The sequence below is a fragment of the Amblyraja radiata genome, chromosome 21 (assembly GCF_010909765.2).
Source record: "Amblyraja radiata isolate CabotCenter1 chromosome 21, sAmbRad1.1.pri, whole genome shotgun sequence".
Taxonomy (NCBI): domain Eukaryota; kingdom Metazoa; phylum Chordata; class Chondrichthyes; order Rajiformes; family Rajidae; genus Amblyraja; species Amblyraja radiata.
Window position 1 is genome coordinate 25,809,293 of NC_045976.1, and position 27,348 is coordinate 25,836,640.

The window sequence follows — 27,348 nt, forward strand, 5'->3', positions numbered from 1 at the left end:
CATGCAGCCAAATTGGATTAAGTGGTAATTCTACCAGAGAAAAATCAAATATCATAAATTCCATAATCTGCTTTATGCTGGTTTGAGCAACTTGCTTGCACGTGTAATTGGAGAGAATATCAGACATTATAACGTATATTAGCAACTGTGCAGGAGACTGGAAACTACTATCAGAACAATGCTGCAAAATTATACAGGCCATGGTCCCACTGTTCAGAGCTGCGCACTTAATCCATCCACTCTTCTGTTATCATTCAGTCAGGCTATTTTCCTCTTGTTGAATTCCTCTGCCAAAGAGCAGAAGAGCGACACAGATCAGGACCCAAAAGTACTAAGACTCCCATTGCTTTGCAGGACACCAGCTTTAACTACAGGCATTCAATAATATGTATCACATTGCATATATTGTGGTTAGATCTGCTATATGCATGTTTCATGACTGCAAATAGGATATAACTCAACGGAGGTATCAGGGAACATTATTTGTGTTACAATACAATACAATACAATACCTTTTCTTTGTCATTTGAACCTCACATGAGGTTCAAACGAAATTTGGTTTCTGCAGCCATACAAAAAAAGAACCAAGACACACACCAACACAATTCAATTCACATAAACATCCAGCATAGTGAGTCCTCCTCACTGTGATGGAAGGCAAAACTTAAACATATCTCTCCCCTGCACTCCCCTCTCCCTCCCATGTCAGAGTCAAAGACAGAGTCAAAGCCCCCGGCGGGCGATGTTAAATGTCCCGCAGCCATTAAAGCCACGCCGGGTGATGCAAGGCCACGCACCGGTTCTTGGTGTTGGAGCCCCGGCGGGCTCTTGGTGTTGGAGCCCCGGCGGGCTCTTGGTGTTGGAGCCCCGGCGGGCGCTCACAAAGTCCCATGGCCATTCCAAGCCGCGCGGGGCGGTGATGTAGGCCCCGCTCCAGGTAATCTTCAACCCCGCAACTCGGGCGGGAGAAGTCGCCGTTGCGGAAGCCCCGAAAAGCGGTCTCCCACCAGGGACCCGCGGGCTCCCGGTATTACTGTCCACAGACCTGCGATAGGAGCTTCCGAATCTCCGGGTGTCGGGTCACAGCAGCGCTCCACCACAGCTCCACCCGCTCCGGACTCGGTCAGCTCCGTGATGGTGAGTAAATCCGCAGCTCCGCGACTGGAGCCCCAGGTCATTCCTGTCGGAGGCAGCTCCACGTTGCAGCCCCAACGACAACGGAGACCTGACAAAGAAAAGGTCGGGTCTCCCGTGCAGGGGAAAGACCTTAAAGTTCCCCCACCCCACCCCCACACACATACCCCGACAAAAAAAACAATAAAAACTACATAGAACAAGACAGAAAACAATAAAAAGACAGACGGACTGCAGAGGCCGCTGCTGACAAGAGTCGCGCCGCCCGCTCATCCGGCCCACTCGGGGCGATTTCGTTATAATGTTATTTTGACTGAGAACTACTTAAAAGTTACTTTAGGAACTGACAACAGGAAAAAAAAAAAAGCTACCTTAGGAAAAAAACAGTCTGGAGAAAAAAGCCTATTTTCATGTGACCTCCCTGCAGTAATTAGACACCATTGTCCCTGAAGAACACAGCTGCTATCTAATTGTGGGAGGCCATTGAAGTTGACAAGCAATCCCTTCTATTGCCACACGTGTGTTGATACTCTGTTAAATAATATAAAACAATGTAACAAACAGCTTAAAATGTTTAGCTTGCACTAATAAAAGTAACCGTCATTGAAAAGACCTTTCTTTTTGAAAATCCTGTTGGAAAAATAACTTATCGTGGTTCTGCATATAGTTAAATACTTTTGGGTCCTTCCTTGTCTCGCTGTTCTGTTCTTTGACATTTGCACTCGGCGAGATGGACCATAGAACATATTGCACACAATACTCCCTGGTGAGACCACACCTGGAGTATTGTGTGCAGTTTTGGTCTCCTAATTTGAGGAAGGACATTCTTGCTATTGAGGGAGTGCAGCGTAGGTTCACCAGGTTAATTCCCGGGATGGCGGGACTGTCATATGATGAAAAAATAGATCGACTGGACATGTATTCACTGGAATTTAGAAGGATGAGAGTGGATCTTATAGAAACAATTTAAATTCTCAAGGGATTGGACAGGCTATGGGACAAGTGTGCCCCATGTTGGGGTAATCCAAACAAGGAGTCACAGTTTAAGATTAAGGGATAGGCTATTTAGGACTGAGATGAGTAAAGACGTTTTCACCCAGAGAGTTGTGAGTCTGTGGAATTCTCTGCCACAGAAGGCAGTGGAGGCCAATTCACTGGATGTTTTCAAGAAAGAGTTATATTTAGCTCTTGGGTCTAACAGAATTAAGAGATGTGGGGAGAAAGCAGGAACAGGGTACTGATTTTGGATGATCAGCCATGATCGTATTAAATGGCGGTGCTGGCTCGAAGGGCCGAATGACTTACTCTATTTTCTATGCTTCTATAAAGAGTATAGCACAAGGAGAGGTCCTTCAGCCCACAATGTATGTACCGACCATAATGTCAAGATAAACTAATCCCCTAACCCCCTTTTTCCACCACTTACTCATTTGTTTTTAATAACAGGATTTTCAACAAAGTGAGGTTCATGCAGAATGTAACTATCGCGCAGATTAATTTTATACACTGCTGATAGTCTTTGTCTCTGTGGAACAGCAAAGCTTCAGCACAAGAAAGAAGGTTAGGTGCAGGTGAATCTGCAAGGGGTGTTTTTTCACTAAGAATGTTGAGCAGATCATGTGGCTGCTTCTTGCGGAAGAAAATAGTACAGGAGATGTAGGGAGTGGCAAATCACAGCCTCAGCAACTGTGTCTGCCATTGAATGTGGCTAATTTCTGTAACAATAAATCTTGTCCTCTACCCTGCTCCAAGCATCATTTCCATTCTGAATGCATTTATGAGTGTATGTATTTATATCTATATTTTGGAGTAACTCAGCAGTTCAGGCAACATCTCGTGTGTTAGTGTGTAAAATGCAGAAGTATACACTTATCTGAATTAAACTCCATTTGCCATTCCTTACCCCACTTGCCCAGCTGATCAAGATCTCGCTGTCATCCTTGATAACCATCCTCATTGAATACTACTGGAAGGTGGCTAATGTTGTGACTCCAAGACCTGCTGCACAGATAATCCTGGAGACAATGGTCTCCAATTACAACTGTGGTAGGAAAGTTACTGGAGAGGATTCTGAGGGACAAGAAAAGCATGTATTTGGAAAGACAGAGGTTTATTATAATAATAATAATAACTTTATTTATAAAGCACTTTAAACAACTACAGTTGCCACAAAGTGCTGTACATGAGAAATCATGAACAAAAAGCTATTACAAACAATTAAAAACCATTAAAAACCGATGGTTAGTCAACAGGATTTTGTGTGTGAGAGATCATATCTTATGAATTTAAGAAAAAGTAACCAAGAATTTTGATAAGGGCAGGGTTCTTGCCGTTGTATTTATTGACTACAGCAAGGTCTAATGAGCTTCCACGTCATAGTCTGCTCTGGCAGTTAGATTGCATGAGATCCAACCAGAGCTAGCTACCTGCATACAGATTTGGCTTCATGGTAGGAAGCAGAGTGTGGTGGTGGAAGGTTGTTTATCAGAGAATGTTCTGTGATTAGTGGTATGCCTTGGGGATTAGTACTGGATTCATTGCTGTTTGTCATCTATAATTATCAATCTGGATGAGAATGTACAAAGCATGATAAGTTTGCAGATGACACTAAAATAAGTGGTAAAGTAGACAGTGAGGCTGATTATTAAGAATGACAGTGGGACCGTTATCAGCTGGGCAAGTGGGGTAAGGAATGGCAGATGAAGTTTAACTCGGGTATGTGTGTGCTTCTGTGTTTTGGACAGTGTGAGGTGATGAATTTAGAAAAGTCGAGTAGGGAAAGGCCATAAACAGTAAATGGAAGGATGCTGATGAATATTGAACTGAGGCACCTTGGGATTTAAGTCCATAGTTTTTTACAAGTGGTAACATGGGTAGATGGGGATGAGTAGAAAGTATAAGGCAAAAAATACAAAGTGCTGTAGTAGCTCAGTGGGTCAGGCAGCATTTCTGGAGAACATGGATAGGTGACATTTTGGTTTGAGACCCTTCAGTGATGCTGCCTTATGCGCTGAGTTCCTCCAGCACTTTATGCCTTTTTTTGTAAACCAGTTTCTTGTTTCCTCCATTTTACTGTTCCACTGTGACATCTCCTTAAGCTATGCCTAATTTGAAGAAGTTCTCCTCTCTCTCTATCTGGAAAGTCTCAACCCAAAATGTCACCTATCTATGTTCTCCTGAGATTCTGCCTCACCTGCTTTTTTTTAAATAAACCAACACCTGCAGTTCCTTGTTTCTATACCTTGGAGTATTGCGTTCAGTTTTGGTCACCTTGCTGAATGAAAGATGACTTTAAGTGAAAGAGTGCAGAGAAATTATACAAGGATTTTGCAAAGACTTGTGAACCTGAGGTATAGGGTGAGATTGGACTTTATTCCTTGATTTAATCGAGGAATATAAAATCATGAAGAGAATAGATGGGGTGAATGTACAAAGTATTTTTCCTAATGTAGCAAGTCGAGGGCAGAGGTTTTAGGTGAGAGGGGAAAGATTTAATAAGTAACTTAAGTGTCAACTTTTTGACACATATGTTAGGTAAATGGGACAAGATGCATTTATTGAGACTGGCACAAAAACAACATTCAAAAGACATTTGGACAAGTACGTGGATAGGAAAGATTTAGAGGAATATAGGCTAAATGCGGGTAAATGGGGCTAGCTTTGATGGGACATATTGGCCAGTATGGATAAGTTGGGTTGAAGGACCTGTTTCTCCACTATATGACTGCATGACTCTACCTAAACATTGACATTCGGCTAAGGTGTGAGAAGGATGCTATTGCAAGTGGTTTTCTGTAGTTCCTTCTTGGAAAGATTTGAATAACTTTTCCATTAGACATTGACATGAATTGGAACGACCACACAACGTTTGTTTGAATTAAACAAACACATTTCTGGAGCAACTCTGTGGGTCAGGCAGGATCTGTGGAAGGAATTGATAGATAGTGATTTGGCTCGGGGTCATCTTCGGACTAAAGAAAGGTCTGAAGTGGGTTCTGAAACAAAACGTCAATTGAATCAAAAGATTCATTTCTTGTCAAACAATGTAGGGAAAATGACAAAAACGTTGAAACATTTTAATTGTGTTGACTGCCCATTCTTCATTCCCACCTCATTCAAAATGCAGTAACAAACACTGTGTAGGAGCCTATTGCACATGTACTGAGCGGCCTTTTTGGCCAATGCAACATTTACCTGTATTATCAACAAACCAAAGCCTTAGAAAATGCTTCCAAATCATCCATTCCACTATAATCTGGTCTCATTACACATTCTCCTGCTCAGACAATGTATTGCTGATGGCTACTTTAAAGATTGAGTTTACTGTACCTTATCACCTAAGTAACAGTTCGTTGATTTTCATCAATATTGTTCCTTCCCTTTTGAAAACTTCGAAGCCTCAGAAATACAAGTGTTTTAAATTGGTAAAATCAAGTCAAATTCAGGATTACCCAAAACAATTTCAGATGAAAGTATGAACATGCATTTATTTGGCAATGTTTGCATTCTCTTAGGGTTTGCATTCTGACTGCTGTCTGATGTCTCCTGGCAGAATCTGTGCCTTTTAAAGATTTCACTTCAAGGCACGGCAGGCCTCAGCTGTGATATTCCCCATTGTCAAAATGTTCTGTTGATGTTGACTGTCTGAACTAGCTTATGAAGCTATGCCAATTGGATGAGATACAGGGATGGAGGTAGACTGAGCGTAACACCTTCAGAAAGAGAGGCAGAAACACAGGATCCAGTGAAGTAGCAGCAGAGGTATTTCTGATTACTTCTGCCTTGAGGCTGAAGAAGGATCCCGACCTGAAAAGTTGATTGCCTCTGCAGATGCTGCCTAACCCACTGAGTCCCTACAGCACGTTGAGCTTTGCTCAAGATCCCAGCATCTGCAGTTTTTTTTAATGTCTCTGTTGCTCTGCTTAACTTGGGCTGTTTTTGCTTTTAACTAGTAATAACTAGGAAAACCTATATCGATAATTCAGACACTGTGTCGGCAGTAGAATCCTTAATGTCAACTCTGCATTTTGCTTTAAGAATGCAGGTATCCTACGTAAACTTTTGCCCAATCATGTTTGTGGGTGTAAAATGGTCATGTGATTGGGGTAGTGCAGATGAAATCTCTGAATAAAAACTCAGATTGCAATGGACAATTTTGAATGTACATATAATTATTGTTGTTTCCTATTATACATGGGAAGCTGCTGTGGAAACTGGAAATTAATGTATTTGCTTAAAATATTTAAATTATTAAAATAAAATTAACTTTACCAGATAGATTCATAGAGTGATACTGCAAGGAAACAGGCCCTTCGGCCCAACTTGCCAAATACTGGCCAACACGTCCCGTTGAGTTACTCCAGCTTTTTGTGCTGACCTCCACTACACTAGTCCCAGCTGCCCGCGTTTGATCCATATGCGCCAAACCTATAGAAAAATAATGAAAACAACACCCCTGAATTGAGCCATAAGTGTCTTGATAAAATATCTTTCTTGATCAATCAGTCTTCAAATTTCAAAAATCACAGTTCTTTTTCAAAAACAACAAACTTCAAGATAAAATTAGAACGTGCACTTTTATGGCGCTTGGTTGATCTTCTAATATTTAAAATGAATTCCCTTGATGGAATGAAAATGAATGAAAAGGACATTTGACATTAAAGTGAAGGCAGGTAATGGAAGATTTACTGTACAAGCACAAACATTAAATATTCATTGGCTGCTGGTGTTCCCTTTGATATTCTGAGATGTCGCATGAAACATCCTTGTGATGTAGCAGCCCATCTTTACTAATTGCACATAAAACGGCACAACTATATTTAATGCAAAATGAATGGCTGTTGAGCACAGAAGTTACTGTTAATTACATTGTCATGCGTCACGTACTTTCTAAAACAATCAGCAATACGAAATATGTCTTTGCACTTATTTCATATGATTTATGATTTAATTTAATAATGCAAAGGATGGCCAATTGGTCACATTGATATAAAGGTCATTCGCTTGGCTTTTATGTCAAGCAACTGGTTGGCAAAGAAATTCTTATAAACCATCCATTTTATGATGTTCCATTTAGTGTTAACTTACAAGGCAGCAACTTAGCGTAAGGTTCAGATGACATCGTAGGCTGGGAGAGTGAAATCCAAGCCATTTGTCAATAGCCAGCAAAGGCTGATTTTTCTATCTGAGCTCATCCCTGTGTGCATTTGTTGGCAACGACAACTGAACCAGCAGAAGACAGTAACCTTTGGCTTACTTGGATCGAGTTCACATCTGATCACCGAGAGAGAAAAAATAGAGACACAAAGAACGGCAGGTTGCTGGAATCTTAAGCTAAAAAACTAAATGCTGGAGTGACTCAGTAGGTCAGGCATCGTCTGAGGAGGGAATGGAAATGCAGTATTTTAGGTTGGAACCCTTCTTCAGACGGATGCAGTGGGTGGGCAGGGGAGGTGGAAAAGAGAGGCAGGGATGAGACAAAGTCTGGCAAGTGATAAGTGGATACAGGTGTTGGGGATTTGATTGGCAGATGGGTGGATTAAGTGACAAAGGCCGGAGGTAAAAAGGAGACAAAAGGATGTTGGATCAGGAAAGTGGAGTGAAATATAAAGCCAGAGGGGGGGGGATAAATCTGGAAGGGGAAGAATGTGGTGATCTTGGGGCTCAAAGGTTGCTTCTTCTGTAGTGTCACAGTAGGCTACAGTAATTACATACATGTCCCCTTTAATTTGTGAGTGATTAATACCCAAAGGTACTTTTCACCACAAATATCAACAAAGCTTCCTGGCATTAGGGAACTAGTGTCACGTGACTCAGAATGCACACCAGAAGCACGTTGCAGGTATAGATTTTCATTGCAGTGGCCTGTCATCTTTCCAAAGAGATACAATCTATTATTTTAGGACTGAATGAAACAAAGGAGCAGGATTTCCTGTTACAGTAGACCCATATAAGCTTGTGGCAACGTGATTTCTGATTGCTGAATTACCAGAGTTATCTAATATTACGAGTTGACACGGCTGGGTTTTGCCACGTTGGTGACATTCCCCGAGGAATTGCGGAGGTGGGGGGTGGGAATGGTGCTGGGAGGGGTGTGGCAAAGGATATGTGGCAGGTCTCTGGGGGCAGCAGCAGGCAGCACGAACGTTCTTGTAATTGATTGTACTTCCTTGTGACATGAGGATTTAAATCAGCCGATCCTCACCATGGCAACGCGGTGTGCTGTGAAGATGTGATGATACTGCTCAGCCCCTGTTGCTAGGGGCGCACATATTGACAAATGGATCCAGTGGCTGCAATAAAAATAGAAAACGCTTCGTTCTGAAACATTACGTCTGTTTCTCTTTCCATGGATACTGCCTGGCCTGCTGAGTGTTCCCAGCATTTACTTTTTCTATTTCGGATTTCCTGCCTCTGCAGTTCTTTGACTTTCGCTGCAGGAAGGAAGCTCAGAATTGGCACTGATTCTGGTGCCGACAAGTCAGCAGACAGAAGTCTCAGTGCTCCGGATTTACACGGGTTTGCAGCAACAGCAGTTAATTCTGCGCCTCTGCTCTCGAGGCTAAATTTATAATCTTTATCCAAAAGGAAGGATGACATTTGCATATGTAAAAATAACGAAAGTGCACTGTGCAACATTCTGAAGATGTCCCAGCATCCAATTAGTGCGCAGTAGCTGAACGCAGTGGATCCGAAGGCAGATTTGATGAGACACTGACCTGATTTTTACTGCACTGTTCCTCTCCCTTTAGAGATATGACGATGCAATGATGAGGCCAGTACTGGAGAATGATATTGTTTGCTTCTCCAGTTACATAACTGACTTTTGGTTTGGTAAAGATTAACTATACTTCAGATTCAGGTTCAGATTCAGATTCAACTTTAATTGTCATTGTCCGTGTACAGTACAGAGACAACGAAATGCATTTAGCATCTCCCTGGAAGAGCGACATAGCATATGATTTGAATAAATATTTACATTAGCATATATACAGACATAGTGTTTTTCCTGTGGGAGGAGTGTCCGGGGGGGGGGGGGGGGGTGATTGGCAGTCACCGAGGTACGTTGTTGAGTAGAGTGACAGCAGCCGGGAAGAAGCTGTTCCTGGACCTGCTGGTCCGGCAACGGAGAGACCTGCAGCGCCTCCCGGATGGTAGGAGGGTAAACAGTCCATGGTTGGGGTGAGAGCAGTCCTTGGCGATGCTGAGCGCCCTCCGCAGACAACGCTTGCTTTGGACAGACTCAATGGAGGGGAGCGAGGAACCGGTGATGCGTTGGGCAATTTTCACCACCCTCTGCAATGCCTTCCGGTCGGAGACAGAGCAGTTGCCATACCATACTGTGATACAGTTGGTAAGGATGCTCTCGATGGTGCAGCGGTAGAAGTTCACCAGGATCTGAGGAGACAGATGGACCTTCTTCAGTCTCCTCAGGAAGAAGAGACGCTGGTGAGCCTTCTTGATCAGAGTTGAGGTATTGTGGGTCCAAGAGAGGTCATCGGAGATGTTAACACCCAGGAACCTGAAGCTAGAAACACGTTCCACCTCCGTCAGAAAGGTTATGTCAATATTTTAGCAACTATCCACATTTCTAATCAACAACGTAACAGAAATGTTCTGATCGTCGAGACATTTTGAGAGCTGATTCATTTTTTTAGTTCAGCAAATGCTCTGGTGCGGAATCTTTATGTTAGTTGTAGAAATTGGTTCAGCTTACAGATAATACCATGGAGTCCGAGAATCATAGTCAGAAACAGGCCTATTCATCCATAAAGACCTTTTTGCCCATCTGCACTAATCCCATTTGCTGCATTAGATCTGTATCCTGCTGAATCTTGCTTGTTCATTTAGCTGTCTAAATCTCTCTTAAATGTGGTGACTATATCTGATTTCACTACCTCCTTTGCCATTGAATTTCAGATTTCAATGACTCTCTGTGTAATAAAAATATTCCCCTCAAATATTCCCCTTTTTAAACTATGCTCTCTCACCTGAAACCTATGCCCTCTTGTTTCGCCTTGGGGAAAATATTCTATCTATGCCTCTTATAGTTCTATGTACCTCTATCAGGTCACCCAGGCCCCAATCCAGGAAAAAGCCTGTCTTATCCAATCTCTCACCATAATGAAAATCTTCAAATCCTAGTACCGTCCTGGTGAAGCTTTTTAGCACAATCGTATCCTTCCTATACAGTGTCAACAAGAACTGCACACAAAATTCCAAGTGAGGTCCAACTAGTGCTTTGTAAAGTTGTAATGCAATGTCCTAACTTGTACAGTATATGTTATGTCCTGACCTATGAAGGCAAGCATGCCATATACCTTAAACACAAGGAACTGCAGGAACTGGAATTGAGCAAAAAACACAAAGTACTGGAGCAACTAAATGTGGGATTTGCTGGTTGGTGCGTACACAGTGGGCCAAAGGGCCTGTTTTAACGTTGTATCTCTTTATATAAAAAAAAAAAAAGACCATTCAGCTGTGGAGATTTATCAACCCTTATGCCTTCCATGACTTCTAACATCTCCCCCTTGTTAATCCTGACATACCTTGAGGGTATTGGATGATTAGTCGGATGTGAATAGGAAGGGGGTGGTTTGGGGAAATAAATTGTCTTCTGATAGAGATTGACTAAATTTGGGCCTGTATGCAATGATGTTGAAAAATGTGAAGTGATCCCACTGAAACAATGTAAATTATTACGGATTTTAACTAGGTTGTGCCAAAGGTACAGCCACATGTTTTCCCCAGTGACTGACACTGGAACTTGGCATCACATTTTAAGACTGTAATGGGGAGAAATTACTTCACTCAGTGAGCTATGAATCTTTGGAATTCACAACGCCCAAAAAAGTTGCCGAGTTGTTTAATACAGAGAGGTTAAATTATTAGATTATTATTCCAAGGAATATGCTTCATGAGCCTGAATCCAACTGCAGCAAACATTATATTCACCATAGCTTTAAGACTATATTTTGCACGCTGTTTTTTTCTTTTGCACTACCTGATGGACTCATGGATGGTATGATTTGCTGAGATAGCCACAAAACAATCTTTTTTTCCACTATCTTTAATCCCAAATTGTGCAGGTTTGTAGGTTAATTGACTACTGTAAGGTCTCTCTTCCCCCCCCCCCCTGCGATAACAGAGAACCAATGTGAACGATGATCATTGTGGACTTGGTTCACTGAAGGGCCTGTTATGATGCTGTATCTCTAAACTGATCTAACTCCGGGCAATTATAAAGCAAATACTAATTCCAACACCAATAATAATGCTTAATTATACATAATTAAGCATTTTTAATGTACTGAGAATGTTTTTGTTTTATATGTTATTTAAGAGTATTGTGTTCACAGGCCTGTTATGTTGCTGTAGTAAGAATTTGATTGTTCAGTCATCGGTATAGATGACAATTAAACACTTTTGGAAGAAGTTCTCCAGTCTAGCCTGGGTATAAATCCCGAACCACCTTCTAAAATGGCTTATCGTGCCATTGTGTTCTGAGGGCCATAAGGATGGACAGTGAGAGCCTGGTCCTGTGAAGGACAAAGAAAATGGTGATAAGGCAGCAAGCTAACAATATTCTTAATGAACTGCAAGCAGACTTGAAAGCCTCTCCCTTCTCCTGATTTCTTATGTACTGCGCTGGCCAGAGTGATATGACATTCAGATTTAGCTGCTGACATTTCATGAATAATTCAAGGAATTATATAGGGAGAAGGCTGAAGGCTGAATTCTAATCTAATATGTCCTTCAAGACACAAATACTGCCATGTTTACCCAGTCTGGCTGATAGGTGACTCCACACACTTCGAGGTTGTTGACTGGTCTAGCTAACTTCTTGGTAGGAGGTGGCTTGCCACCACCTTCTCAAGGGCGATTGGGGATGGGCAATAAATGTTGGCCTTGTCAGTGATGCCTAGATCACGAAAACTGAATAACTGAAACGGTATGAGCTTCGAGGAAGAATCCAAATAGTTTATCCAGGAAAGAAAAGAACAAAAAGGGCTCTTAATGGATGAGCACAAACTCTTGCTTCCATAATTAAGATGAAGCTAATTAAGGCCAACCTGTGCCTGGTAGTAGATTAATGGGATTTGTTGAAACTTCTGAAAGAAATGTGTAAGACAAATGTCAGAAATAACCCCTTCACACAGAGAGCAATGCATAATTAGAATGGGCTTCTGGCAAGGCTAATGGAGGCAGCAATTTTAGACTTATTTAGAAATTAATTAGGTCTTCTTAATTAGATCCTCTTCGTCCTCGACCCTGATGGATCAAGGATTACTTGCTTCCTCTCCAGTTCTGTACGTTCTCTGTGGTTTGGGGTGGAGATAGTTTGATGGGACTATGGTGGGGTGGATTTGGGATGCTTGGTTGGGGACTGGGGCTGGGTAGGAGACTGATAGTGTCACCTGCATATACTTGATCCAGAGAAGAGGGGGGGAATGGGGCTGGCTATTGGGACCGGCGACAGGCGAACAGGTGACATAGCCTGGAGCAGACATGTGGCAGGTGTAGAATAGTGTGGATAGTTGGAGAGGAGAAGAAAGAGGTGGGGGTTCAGATGTATCGGGATAGAGAAGGTGGTGAGTGAAGGCAAAAGCTAAGGGAAGCAGAAGCGAGATGAAGGGGTCGGGATGAGGCCGATTAGATGATGACGAGATTGAGTGAGGAAGGAGTTTAGGAGAAGAATTGAGGAAATTGTAGAAACGAGGAACTGCAGACACTGGTTTACCTAAAATAACACAAAATGCTGGAGTAACACAATGGGTCAGGCAGCATCTATTCTTCAGAGATGAACAACTGGCTAGATCATGCTGACAGGGCAACATAGATTCTTAAAGCTGCACATCTGAGTTAAAATCAGCAAAATAATTTCCCATCTTTTATACCCTTACGATTGTAAGTCAAAACAGAGTTTTCTTTCTACGTGAAAACATATTCTAATTTTTACGGTTGCTGAAATGTATTTCCTGCTTTGCTGCATTTTTTTTTAGCCTGTTCCTATTTTTGACGTTGTGATTCACGGATGGGGGTGAGGCAGCCCATCTGGCGGCTCCGCAGGGCCCACGATCCGGAGCAGAGAATTAACAATGGAACGCAAACCAGCGCGACTCTCAGCGAGGCTGGTGGGCTGGCTGCCCGCGGCATATTTGGTGGGAGGAGGAAGTGATGTTTATCTTAGCAAATGCCGTTAATGCAATTAACGATCTACCTCAGAGGCTGGCAAGGTCTTGGCATGCAAGGGTCTGGCAAGCCCTGTTGAATGGTTCACCATGGTTACACTGGGCACAGCTGCTAACTGGGTCTACAGAACAGGAACCTGGGGGGGGGAAGAAATAAACATAAATGGTCGCAGATCTATGCTGGCAAAATGTGGCTTCCTACCTGAGCATCTCGCTGCTGAGACCAATGTTCCATTGGTTTAAAATAGTTATGGAAAAGCACAGGACTGACCCATACGTTAAGGTCCTAAATTAGGGCAGTGCTGTTTTTGGAGCCATTAGACATGAACTTGTAGACGTCCATTGTGAGAGTCTGTTTGCAGGGAATGGCATAGCTGGCAAGTGGGAGGCTTTCAAATGTGAAATAGCAAGAGTATGGGGGCAACATCTTCCTGTTAGGGTGAGGAGCAAGGCTGGCAAACTTAGGGAACCCTGGTTAACGAAAGATGTTCAGGCTCTGGTCAGGAAAATGAAAGAGGTATATGTCAGATTAGACCGTCAATATCAGGGAAATATGGGTCAAATGCAGGCAGGTGGGGCTAGTATGGATGGGGCATTTTGGTCAGCGTGGACAAGTTGGCCGAAGGGCCTGCTTTTATGCCATGTATCGCTAAATCCCTCCATGAGTGCAAATGTAGGGGTACCAAAGACGGCAATCAGGAGGGTAAAAAGAGGACAAGAGTCTTCAAGAGACCTTTACCTGGCAGGCAAGGTGAAGGACAGTGCCAAGAGATTCTATAGGTATAATGGGAGTAAAAAAGTGGCGAGGAAAAGAATAGGTTCCCGTAATGATCAACAATGCCACCTCTGTGCAGAACTACAAGAGATGCCAGAGGTATTAAATTATTGTCTCATCTGTTTTTACAGAGGAAATGTTCATGGAAAGAACTGAGGGAAATGAGTTGTGATGCCCTGCATCATATACGATTTACCAAAGAGGAGATATTGGGGGTTTTGAAGTTGAATATTGGGGGTTTATAGTCTGTATCTTGATAGAGCTGTCAGAGGAACTTATGAAAACATACAAAATTATGACTTTTAAAAGATATTTGACAGATATGTGAATAGGAAGAGTTTGGAGGGCTATGGAGCAAATGCAGTCAAATGGGACTAGCCCAGTATGTCAACTTGAACAGGGACAGCATGGACAAGGTGGACCAAAGGGCCTGTTTCCATGTTGTGTAGCTCTATAACACTCTTGATGATGGGCAAGCATTTGATAAGGTGGGACAATTGATGTTAATGGGATTGACAATCATTCAGTCACTATACCACCACCTGCCAGAAACCCCAGGGAAGGGATTATGCTGTTGATACCTCAATAAAATAAATATATACATATTATGGGAGGGAAAGCTTTAACTGAATTTGAACTGTTGTTGGAATTGTTTGCTTCTGTGTGCAGGAGAGAGGTCCATTTTCAGTCGCAGAGTCACCTCCACAATAGGACTGAGTTGGTCTATTATATCAGGCCAGGCTCACCTACATGATTTAGGCTTAATATTAAGTGCCGGTTCATTCATGAAGTGAAAATATGCAGTGGTGTCAGCATCTTCGCTTGCACTTTTTGTAAAGACCATTGCTTTCTTTTGGCCCTTCTACTGTGTGGTTTGTCAGAGACAAAACAGCACCCAGCAGAGTCCATGATGGGGCCTGTCACGCAGTGCATTGAAGAGTAACTGGTCTAGTGAGATGCACATTTCACATGGAGCACTTCCATTGTGTTTTTTTCCCATTCATGACAGCAATAAATAAGTGGATTTGGTGTTGATATTCTGCAGGCAGAAAGGTCAGCAAGATTACAACATCAATGTCAGTACCTGAGTTACGGTGCCATCTTTTTGTTTCCTAATGTTGCCACGAGCCAACATCGCAGAGATTGTGGAACTAAGATTTCTGGTTCTGGTATGGAGGAAGTGCAAACATTCTTGTGGTTACTGACATTACGAAAGTTCCATGGTACATCGGGAATTATGCCATTTGGAATTCCATGGATTTGAGAATAGTCCAAGATAGAAACGAGGAACTGCAGATACTAGTTTATGGAAAAAATAACCACACAATGAGCTGGAGTAAATCCGTGGGCCAGGCAGTTTCAATGGAGAACATAGACAAGTGACATTTCGGGTTGGGACCCTTCTTACGATTGATTGTGTGGGAGAGGTGGCAAAGAAAGCAGGAAAAGGGAGAAGGAACAGGACAAAATCTGGCAAATAGGTGAACACAGGCAAGGGGAGGCTTCAATAGGCAGATGGTTGGACGAAGGCCGGAGATGAAAAGGCAGAAGATGTGGGACAAAAGGATTGAAGAGTTGTGAATTGTGAAGCTAGAGGAAGGAATGTGGGTGGAGAGTGGGAGGGGAAAAACAGGTGAGGGTCCAGCTGGGACACAGGAGAGAGAAGGGATCCAAGGTTTAGTTTACAATGTTCAGGGAAAGTGTTGCTGGCCTTAATTTATCCTTTTGCATATTTTTAATTTATTTGTTCTACGTACCTTTTCATATCTCTAGTTTCCCTCTTCCCTGGCTCTCAGTCTGAAGAAGGGTCTCGATCTGAAACCTCACCTATTCCTTTTCTCCAGAGATGCTGCCTGACCCGCTGAGTTACTCTGGCTTTTTGTGTCTATCTTCGGTGTAAACTAGCATTTGCAGTTTCATCCTATACAAGGTTTAGTTTGGTTTGGTTTAGAGATACAGCGTGAAAACAGGCCCTTCGGCCCACCGCATCAGTGCCGACCAGCAATCACTCATACACTAACTAGTTCTATACAACACACAAGGAACAATTCACAGAAGCCAATTAACGTACAAACCTGCACATCTTTGGCGTGTGGGAGGAAACCGTAGCGCCCAGAGAAAACCCACGCGGTCACAGGGAGAAAGCACAAACTCCGTACAGACAGCACCCGTAGTCAGGGTCTCCGGCTCTGTAAGACAGCAACTCTACTCCTGCGCCACCGTGCTTCTCATGGCGTTCTCTGCTGCCAGGCATGCCAGGAGGTTTGGCTTAGATGGGCAAGGCCAGACATCATTTCAGTTCCTTGGGTAATGGAGATTTAGGATTTCTAATAGACATTAAAATTAATGAAAGCTCCCTGAGGAAATGTCCTGACATGGTTCTGCAAAATAATTTCCCATTTTCTGTGACCAGACCCGACACCTTCAGTGGCCTCTGTTTTTATTGATCAGTTGCCCACTGTTCCTGGCAGAGATGTGCCAGCAATGGTCGTTGAATAGCTGGTCCTTAAGTAGGCCCAACTTGTGGAGTTTCCTGTTTTCTATCTATAGCCCTGGCCTTGTGAGGAAGAGGTAGAAGCTGCACTCACTTGGGAATTGCCTGAAAATCTTGGAAGCAGGTCAAGCAAACTGAGTTCTGCCCTAATTTCTGACCGTGCACATAAACATCCACTGAATTAAATGAGTAGCTTTGTTGGGTTTGTCGGTAATGTTTAGATCCTGTCAGAAGTATAAGGTACTTTGCACTGTAGTCCTGACAATAAATTTGTAGGTTCCTCAGAAATTTGTTTAATTATAGATTAGGTTCAATTACAACAATGTCTGGCAGTAAACCACTTGGTTAATGGTGTTCATTGTGATATTTAGGGCAACTGATTTTCCCTCAGGAACCATCCTGTATTTTTAGGACTGAGTTTTTTTTCTTAGATTGGCAGTTTTAAAACTTCCCATGCATTCATTTTCCTGGAATGTTTTGGATGTTTGCGAGCAATTACTATGATTAAATCCTTCTCAAACTTGCATATTTTATTTTTGGATGGAGAAGGGAAGATTTTTGATGGCCAGCTTTAACCAGAAAGTTTCTGTTTGAATCTTCATATCAGAGAGTTAAATATTTGGACACAGAAGCTGTAAAGCATGCCACTTTGCAAGGTAAAATCTTATGCCCGTCACACATGACACCTTTCTTATTTCTTCTGGATTCCGCATGGTCTGACTCACAACTGCACGAGGTGCATAGACTTGCACAAAGGACGGCTCCAGCCCCCTGTCCATTGCTGTGCCTTAGGCTCAGCCTCCAGTAGTCACTTCGTCAATGACCTTACGTCCATCACCAAGTCAGAAGTGGGAATAGTCACTGAAGATTGCACAATGTGCAATGTTACTTGCAAATCCTCAGAAAATGATTCCCTGCTTGCATGCTGCATGACTTGGTCAAGATCCAGGCCTCAACTCTAAGTGGCTCATTAATCTGTGCCCTGTGAATGCTGTGATAAAATCATTTCCAGCAAAAGAGTCCAATCATACACCCTTGACAGTCAATGGTATTACCATTGTCGAATTACTCCACTTGTCATAGGTGGAGTACATCCATTTTCCCTTGTGTGCTCATTTCTACTTCTCGATACTCGGTTCAAACTCTTCCCTTTCTCACTCACGCTAAATCAAAGACTAAATCAAATCCATCTCAAGGATAGGGAAAGACAGATTGGTTCAGCATTCCTATCATTTTGCAAATCTACTTTGATGACAATAAATACTAGAATAAAATACAACAGCAGATGAACATGCAAGAATATAGGTATGGAATATATGCAACCCCTTGTATCTGCCAGACCATACAATTAGTTCATGGCTGAACGGATTTTCAACTTCATTTGACCAAGTTTGAACAAACATGGTCTGCCAATTTGGGTCACAAAAACTTCAAATCATCCAACATGCTGCAACACTCCAATCTCCTCTCAGTGAAAAGTTCAAGCAAGGGACATTAAATGAGGAAACATTGGCTTCACCAATGTTACAAATGATTTAAATGTTTAAAAAGTCATCTGTACTAGAAGCTGGTACACGAATGAATGCCATCAACACAATTAAACCAAGCAAAGAGATTCAGTGAAGACCAGGTGTCAGATTGTCTTTGTAATGTTGACAGTCAAAGCCACAACCCCAAAGTGAAAGAAGAGATCTCTTTGTCTTGCAGTATTCGGTCCTGGGCGGAGAAGATGAAGGAGGATCTTGTGAAGTTGGTCCGTAGTGCCAGTGGAGTCGATCAGCTGGAACAGGTAGGAATAATGATAGCCGATTCTCAAACCCCTGTGTGAAGAAGGGTCTTGACCCGAAACGTCACCTATTCCAGAGATGCTGCCTGACCCACTGAGGTATTCCAGCATTTTGTGCCTCCCCAATCTTCCTGCCATGCTATCAGGTGTATCAGCAAAGTCAACCCATTGATAACAAAGGGTCATTTTGCGATTCACCAAGAAACCGATTAATTTGTGTTTTAGGAGCTGAGTTTAATGTTTTGTCATGGGCTGAGGGAATGGGAAGCCAAGGGATTGGTGAAATATGGTTGTGAAACATCTGTGTCCATGGTAAAATGGAGTCCACAGTGCATGTGTTTGCTTTTTGCAGAAAGGTGCACCTTGCATTGGGTTGGCACACTTGCAGTTAGCACTTTCACCAAAACCCACTCTCACATGCAACACTGACTTGACCCCAGTGCAACTAATTTTGATCTCCAGATGGTGCTATCCTTTATCCTCAATCGGGTGAATGTGTGTTCACAGGCATCTACCAGCATTGTTCACATGGATCATCAAACGCTTCAAGGTTCATTGTTGGCTAATTTCTTCCGGACATAATCTGATTTCAGGTGTTAACATTTCAGTGTTGCCAGAGTGGATTTTGCACATTCTCCCAGGGATTTCCTTGGGTTCCTCTGGTTCCCTGCTAGTTTGTAGATTATTTGGACACTGTAAATTTCCCCCAATTTGTAAGTGAGTGGTAAAAAAAGAGGGGGGGGGGGAGTTTATAAGAACGTGGGGAGAATGGAATAAGGGGACATTAATGGGGAGATTATGGGTTGAAATGCCTCGTGTCATTAAGAAATATGGATATATATATGGCAATGTAGGAAGAAAGAGTCACATATAACATTGGTTAAACCAGGAGGTTAATCATTGTTAGATCTGACTGTTCTCAGCTGCCACATCCTCTAGATATGGTGCCATCACGGCCGATGCTGCTTTTTCACCCTTTGTACATAAATGCAACTTGCTAAAACCAAAGGATTATTACAACAAATGGTTCTCATCGTTTTATTGCAGATTTACTTAAGAAATAGACAACACTACACCATCGAATCGAATAACGCGCAGCGTTTGGTCGAGAGTGCAGCCAGAGAAATCGAAAAGCTGCTGAGCAACAAAGTGAAGGCCCTAAAGGTGAGTACAGGAGTTCCATTGTTAAAGTCCAGGGCAGGCTGCATCCTGGCTTTGGTTTACTACAGGCACCATGAACTGTTCCCAGTTGGTGGAGTGTTCGTAACATGGCGTGCACTACTAACGAAATGCACGAACAATAATGGGAAGAATGTAAGCAGGTGATTTCAACAAACTATCAAATTGGAGACCTAAGAAATATTGTACAGATCCGAGTGTTCTTTTGACAACGTGAAACAAATATCTACAGCGATATGTGTACTTTTAAAAAGTTGTGGAAAAAATGTCGACCTGGAATTATGACTTGGCACTTGGAGTCACTTCCAGGCTAAGCCTGCTCTTACCGGGAACATAACCCCTAAGAAGCTGTCTCTGATCTGCATGGGAATAATGGTGAATGGTGCAGGGCCTGTTTGATGGTATATCCCATTTAAATGTTCTGAGAGTCAGTGACCTGCTCGGAGTTCTTGGAGCTCGAATATATGTAAATGCCTCGAATGTCCGCAAGTATTCAAGAACTGTTTAAAATCATTTAAATATACTTTATTTTTGAATTAAAAAAAAAAGTTATATATGCCTGAAAGCCCTTTCAACAATGAAATTGGATTACATTGATTTAGTAGTTAAATAAAAATACATTAAATTACCTTTCTCCTATGCAGCTATTCTTCTCCATTCTTATGAATGCTTTATTGTTTCTATAGCAGGTTTAGTTTAGTTTAGTTTAGTTTACTCTAACTTGGCAAAGGAACTGCGTGTAAATATCCCAGCGTAAATGCTTCATCAGGTGCTGGTCAGTACACATTTGGCGTATTGTGAGCAGTTTTGGGGCCCCATATCTGAGAAAGGATGTGATGGCATTGGAGAGGGTCTAGAGGAGGTTTATGAGAATTATCCTGTGGATGATTGGGTTATTGTGTGAGGAGCGTCTGATGACACTGGGCCTGTACTTGCTGGAGTTTCCAATGATGAGGGGACATCTCATTGACACTTACTGAATAATGAAAGGCCAATGTGGAGAGGATGTTTCAGTAGTGGGAGTCTAGGACCAGGGGGCGCAACCTCAGAATGAAAGGACTTCCCTGTAGAATGGAGAAGATAACAAATCTCTTTCGTCAGAGGGTGATGAATCTTTGGAATTCGTTACCACAGATGACAATGGAGGCCAAGTCTTTAGGTATTTTTAAAGAAAAGATTGATTGGTAGGTTCTTGATTAGTAAGGGTGTTCAAAGTTATGGGGGAAAAGGCAGGAGGATGGTTGAGAGGGAAAATAAATTGGCCATGTTCGAATGGCGGAACAGACTCGATAAACTGATGGCCTAATTCAGCTCCTATGTCTTATGAAGTTATGAGCTTTTCTTTATACACATCACCTTTTTATCTATTGTCACCACCTGCCGCTCCAATGTTAAAGCAGAGCAGTAAAGAGCTTTGGTGGGCATCCATCCTGGTTTGTCTCAGAATTTTAGATGTTGATTTAGGTTTTTTTCCACAATCTATTTGGGTCTCTTCTTATCGAGTGCACATCACAAGATCCGAAAATGTTCAGCCAGAGCTGAACGCACTTCTCAGCATCTGCAGACAATGGCATCTTGCGCTTCTTGTGCGTGATGGTGGAAAGATTGGTGAAAACAGGGTCGCGACGTGAACGCTCTTTCCTTGACCCCATTTGGGTCTCTGAGTGTGCAAGTGTTACATTTAACAAATCTTTGGGTGAAAGAGTGTTTTCTAAACATATGGGTGTAAAGGGCCTGTCCCACTTAGGCTATTTTTAAGCGACTGCCGGCGACTGTCATAGTTTTAGCAGGTCGCCGAAAAAACGGCGACTGGATTTCCGTTCGACATAAAATTTGAAATTAGATTCATACTTTAACAACAAAAAAAGCCGAAGTCAGCCGAATGTAGCAGCTCCTACTGATGGCAAAGGTCAACTTCACCACTCGCGACCTGCCTGAGTTTAATGTCAGAGCATAACCTGGAAATCGCTGTCAGTTAGCTGTTCAGATGTTTGGGACGTGCATCTCTGCATTACTCTTAACCACCCACAGCACTATGGAGCTGAAGGCTGTTAGTCTTGCACAGAACTAGTGGGTTTTCAGCTGCAGTTCCATGCCGTCAATGAGCAGTGAAGCATGGATGTGAACCAGTGACATGAATGCACAATATGTGTCCAGCCTAAGGGAGCTAAATATTTCTTTGGCCTGGTTTCTGTGTTGCTTCGAAAACTTGTATTTTATGTATAAATGGAATACTGAAAGTCAGTGCTGGGTTGTAATCATTTATAAATCCATTTCACGAGTATCTTTATTGCTTATCTGTTGTAGACATTTGCATCCACCTTCAAAGTAAAACAGCAAAGTGCTCTTGCATCGCGGAATATTGAGTATTGAAACCGTTGAATATGTAAATGCTATAAAATTACATTTATTGGATGCCGAGGATTTATTCCTGAGATGTGGGTGAACCAAATTTAGTATTCATATATCTAACAGTCTGAAGAAGGATCTCGACCTTTTTCGTCACCTACCCACATTCTACAGGGATGCTGCCTGACCTGCTGAGTTACTCCAGCACTTTGTGCCAATCTAATATCTGAATTTTGTTATAATAATATAATTAAAAAAAAAAAACTGCACATCTGAAACACGATTTATAGGCTGGTAGAAATACGTAGCAGCTCATGTTTAGTTTGGTGAATCGGGCATATCAGCATTTGTGAGGCAGGACATACCTCCGAGCTGCATCAGAAATATAACAAAGAGACCACTTCCAAAATGTTAATTTGCCCTTTGTCTCTGTTGATATTGGTGATTGCACTCAGTACTCTCACCGCAAACATCATTCAAAAACCTACAGGCAAGCCGACAAGAGCTGGAAGGCTGAGGCGGGATGTCAGATCAAGCTTATCAGAACCTTTACTTGTGTGGATGGCTCAATTGTTTAGCTTGGAAACTGATACTCAAGGTGCCAGGTTTCCATATATCAACGATTTGACTGACTACACACAGTGTACCTGTCTTGCATAACACGCTCACAATGAATCACCAGAATTTACAGTTCAGCTTGCTGCCTTACAATAGTTGTTTACACAACCTATTGATCTGTTTTAATTGTTTGTACGTGTCTGTCTTAACAGGGGTTGGAACAAAATGTGTTTTTACTGGGATCAGTACCAAAAAATAATGATGTCATAAGATATTTTGTTCCAATTGTCAGTTGGTGTCAGATCAAGTTGATCAGAACCTTTACTTGTGATATTGGTACAAAAGAGAAAATGTGACATTATCAGAATTATGGTAACGTTATTATGGATTGGAGAAAAAAACTAAATCCTGGAAATACTCAGTGGGTTAGGCAGTGCCTATTTGGAAATATATCCTGCTTCCCTTCTCTGCAACTTAAACCTACAATTTTAAAAATGTTCTCTTTTCCAGTTCGATGGAAGGGTCTTGGACCTGAAATGTTAAATTTGGTTCTCTTTCCACAGATGCTGCTTCACCTGCTGAGTATTTACAATGTTTTCTGTTTTTATTGCAAATGGGTAGAGATGGTAGATGTCTGTAAACTTTCAAGAACCTCGTGTTCTGTGTTGTCAAACCTGAGGACTTTCTCGACATCATGGGGAAAATCCTTAATAGTTCCAGCAAATCCAAAAAGAACGTGAGTAATAGATTTCAAGACTTCCACAAAATACAGTATGTTTGGGATTCTTAAATGAACCTTTAACCTCCTAAAGCATTTTTGAAATGTCTGTTTATTTCATCAGTAAACATCTCTCCTGCACAGTTTTCTCTGAGAATGTGGGATGATTTTAGTTGTGTAGTCATTCATAAATATCCTACTTCGCTGGAATGATTTAACATTCGCAGCGAATGTCCCAGAGTAAATATAGCCGTTCAACTTAGAGGGAAATGGTGGGGAAATGGTGCACTTTGTATAAATACTATGCATTCCTTGCAACAGTAAACCAAAGATAAATTGTGATTGTGCAGTCCAACTGGTGGGATACCAAATAAATATTGTAATAGGCTGACAAAAATATCCTTGTGGATATAGACTCCCGTTGTGAAGTAATTCTGTTCACTGCATTTCTTATTGCTCCGTAGTCACCTGTACTGCCATGACATCTGCTTTTCTGCTAAGGGCCCTGTAATTAGGAACTTGTAGCTTCTGAGTTTAGTTTAATTGAGTTTAGAAATACAGCACGGCAACAGGCCCTTTGGCCCACCGAGTTCACGCAGACCAGTGATCCCCACACACTAACACCATCCCACACACACTAGGGACAATTTACATGTTACCAAAGCCAATTAGTCTGCAAACCTGTACGTCCTTGGAGTGTGGGAAGAAACTGGAGCTCCCGGGGAAATCCCACACGGTTATTAGGGAGAACGACCAAACTCCATACGGACAGCATCCGTAGTCAGGATCAAACCCGGGTCTCTGGCGCTGTAAGGCAGCAACTCTACCGCTGCGCCACCCTGCCGCCCTGGTTGAGGAAGGAAAGACCGGAATGAGAGACAACAAAATGCTGGAGTAGCTCAACGGAACAGGCAGCATCTCTGGATACACAAAATTGCTGGGGAAACTCAGCGGGTGCAGCAGCATCTATGGAGCGAAGGAAATAGGCGACGTTTCGGGCCGAAACCCTTCTTCAGACTGATGGGGGGTGGGAGAAAGAAGGAAAAGGGGAGGAGGGGGAGGAGCCCGAGGGGATAGGAATGTTTCAGGTCGGGACCCTTCTTCAGACAGAGCCTCAGGGGAGAGGGACTTACAGAGATAAGGAAGTGTAAGAGATCAAAAGAGATGAAGCTCAAGGACAATGTAGAATAGATCATTGTTAGCTAGGAGAAGGTGACAACGAAGCAAACAGATTCAATGTAGTGAGGGGACAGTCAGACTGGTTGGTGAACTGGGAAAGGGGGAGCAATAGAGAGTGAGAGGCAAAGCAAGGGTTACTTAAAGTTAGAGAAGTCAATATTCATACCGAAGATAGAACCACAATGCTGGAGTAACTTAGCGGGACAGACAGCATCCCTAGAGAGAAGGAATGGGTGACATTTCGGGTCAAGACCATTTTCCACTCCCCTTACCTACTCTAACCTCTTCTAATTCCTCAATATTCATACCGCTGGGGTGACATTGGTTTAATTATTTTTTTTAGATAGTTCCAAACGTCAAGGTTTTATTTTCTTTAAGATGATTTTCCCTTTCCTGTGCGGTCGTATCTGATCTCCACATAACACCTTCCTCACACCAGCCCAGCACTGGTGACTTTTAATGTTTTAACGTTCGACCTGCTGCAGTGCTGGGATTCCATCATGATACGTGGATTATGCAGCTTCTTCAACCAGACTAGATGAAAGGCTCTTCCCTCGGTTGCAAGAGCTCTAAGTGAAATTAGTTTAGATGCACCCAGCAAGCATGGAGAGGTAGTTATTCACTTCAGGAAAATGTCCAGACCTCAACACTAATTGATAGGCTCAATGAAAAACCAGATGGAGGTTGATGAATATTTTCCATTAGCACGCACTCCGTGCAGTTGGTGTTCTGAGGGAGAGTGGCAATTTATGCTACTTGTGCTACTTATGATATTAATGGGCTTTAAGCAGGAGCTGAGTGCTTTTCACCCTGACTGAAAGCACAGATGTAACTTGCCTTTCTCACCCCTTCTCCTTCTGTAGGATAAAGGCTTAAAGACTTTTACTCTAGCTTACTCCAAGGAGGCAATATGGGTGGAGCTGAGAAGTAAAAAGGGGACGATCACCTTGTTGAGAGTGTATTGTAGACTGCCAAACAGTCAACGGCAATTAGAAGAACAAAAATGCCAGTAGATTGCTGGCAGCTGCAAGATCAACAAGGTTGTCCTAGTGGGGGATTTTAATTTTCCCAATATAGACTGGGACTGTCAGAGTGCCAAGAACTTAGATGTGGTGGAATTTGTCAAATATGTGAAGGGAAGTTTCCTTCGGCATTATGTAGAGTGCCCTACAAGGGAAAGGACAAAGCTTCATCTGGGAAGGGCAAGTGACTGAAGTATCCGTGGGCAAGTCTTTTGGGACCAGCGACCACTGTTCTATTAGCTTTAAAATAACTTAAGGATAAAGACAGCGCGGGCCCACAAGCTAAAATTCCCACCCCCTAAAATTCTGAATTGGGGTCAGGCCAACTTTGATGTCATTTTGTCGGAAGTAACTGCAGATGCTGGTTTACACCGAAGATAGACATAAAAAGCTGGAGTAACTCAGCGGGACAGGCAGCATCTCTGGAGAGAAGGAGTGGATGATGTTTCGGGTCGAGACCATTCTTCACACTAAACTTGTAATGTTGAGCTGAGGCCCGAGACCCTTCTTCAGTCTGAAAGAAGGGTCTTGACCCAAAACATCACCCATTGCTTCTCTCCAGAGATGCTGCCGGTCCCACTGAGTTACTCCTGCATTTTGTGTCTAACTTCAATTTTCTTGGCCCCGCTCTGGGAGTAGAAGTGGGGGCGGATTCGGACCGCAACGGCCGTGAGTCCCAGGCCGAGTTTGGCGATCGTTTGCCTGCTTCTGCTGCTGTTGGAGGTGAGGCGTTGCGTCGCGCCAGGGTCTTGGGCCTGTCCCACTTTGGCTGTCAGTTACGAGACAAGCCGTTGGCGCGCGAAGGTTTCCTTTGCTACAAAAATTTTGGAGCCCTGCGCGAAGTCGCGCACAACTACATACCCCTCCGCGCTTCTCAGTAGGACCGGCCTCGCGCAGCCACACGATGCCCGTGCGCTTCAGGTCGACGACGAGGTCGCGTAATTTGCGTGCCAAGGACACGTAAGTGGGACAGGCCCTTTAAGGTTTCAGGATACGAAGTGTTAGAAGAACTCAGCAGGTCAGGCAGCATCTGTGAAGGGAAATGGTTGAACTATATTTGGAGTCGGGTCCATTCTTTAGACTGATAGGAGTAGGAGGAGAAATCTGGAAGTGAGAGGGACAAAGGCTGACAAGTGATAGGTGGATACACATGAGGGGGGTGGTTGTTGGAAAAATGGTCAAAAACTAAAGGAGATAAAAAAGTGTCAGATAAGGAAAGAAGAGGAGGAGTGGAATGTAAATCCGCAGGGAGGTATATGCGTTTAAGGGGATAGGGTGGAGAGGAAGTGGGGGGAAGTAGGGGAAGTAGGGGATTCGGGGATGGGAGATGAGTGTACAAAGAAGGGGCAAGGTGACTGAATTTGGTGTTAAATTCTCCAATTTCAATTAATACCCTCCTCTCTCTTTCTTATTTCCCCCCCCCCCCACCCCACCACACACACCTTGTCTCATCTCACTCATCCTGCTGCTTTCCTCTCCTCCATACACTTATTCCCCAACACTGAGACCCCATTTCCCTTTTATCCCCCATTCCCCTCCTTCCTGTACCTTTCCACCTATATCCCTCTGATTGGCTTTATCTTTTGCTCTTCTTCTCATCCCTTATCCTATACCCCTTTGTCTTCTTTTCATCTCACGCCTTTCTCTCCTTCTCTCCCCAACTGCCCGTTAACCCATCCCCTCCCTTGCCTCCATCTATCTATCTATGACTTACCAAGCTTTGTCATTCCCCCACCCCTCTTTTTAATCTTTCGCTCTTCAGCTCCAGTCACTGAAGAAGGGTCCCGACCCAAAAACATTGTCTGTATATACCCTCCTCAGATGCTGCCTGACCTGCTGAGTTCCTGCAGCGCTTTGTGTTTTGCTCATGATTCCAGCATCTGCATCAAGACAGAGTCCCTTCACCAGAATTGACTCAATTGTTAACCCTTTCTCTTTGCACAGATGCTGACGGACCTGCTGG

At 43.0% G+C, this 27,348-nt stretch overlaps 1 protein-coding gene across 9 annotated transcripts in view; it reads left to right on the top strand.

Annotated features, from left to right (window-relative positions):
- Positions 1–27,348, top strand: part of cacna2d1 (calcium voltage-gated channel auxiliary subunit alpha2delta 1) — a 515,041-nt gene that overhangs the window by 38,728 nt on the left and 448,965 nt on the right. For all 9 annotated transcript variants that reach the window (XM_033039801.1, XM_033039800.1, XM_033039804.1 and 6 more), the window contains exons 2-3: positions 18,302–18,383; positions 19,428–19,544. In XM_033039801.1, coding sequence (XP_032895692.1) covers positions 18,302–18,383; positions 19,428–19,544 — 199 coding nt within the window. The remainder of the gene's footprint in view (positions 1–18,301; positions 18,384–19,427; positions 19,545–27,348) is intronic.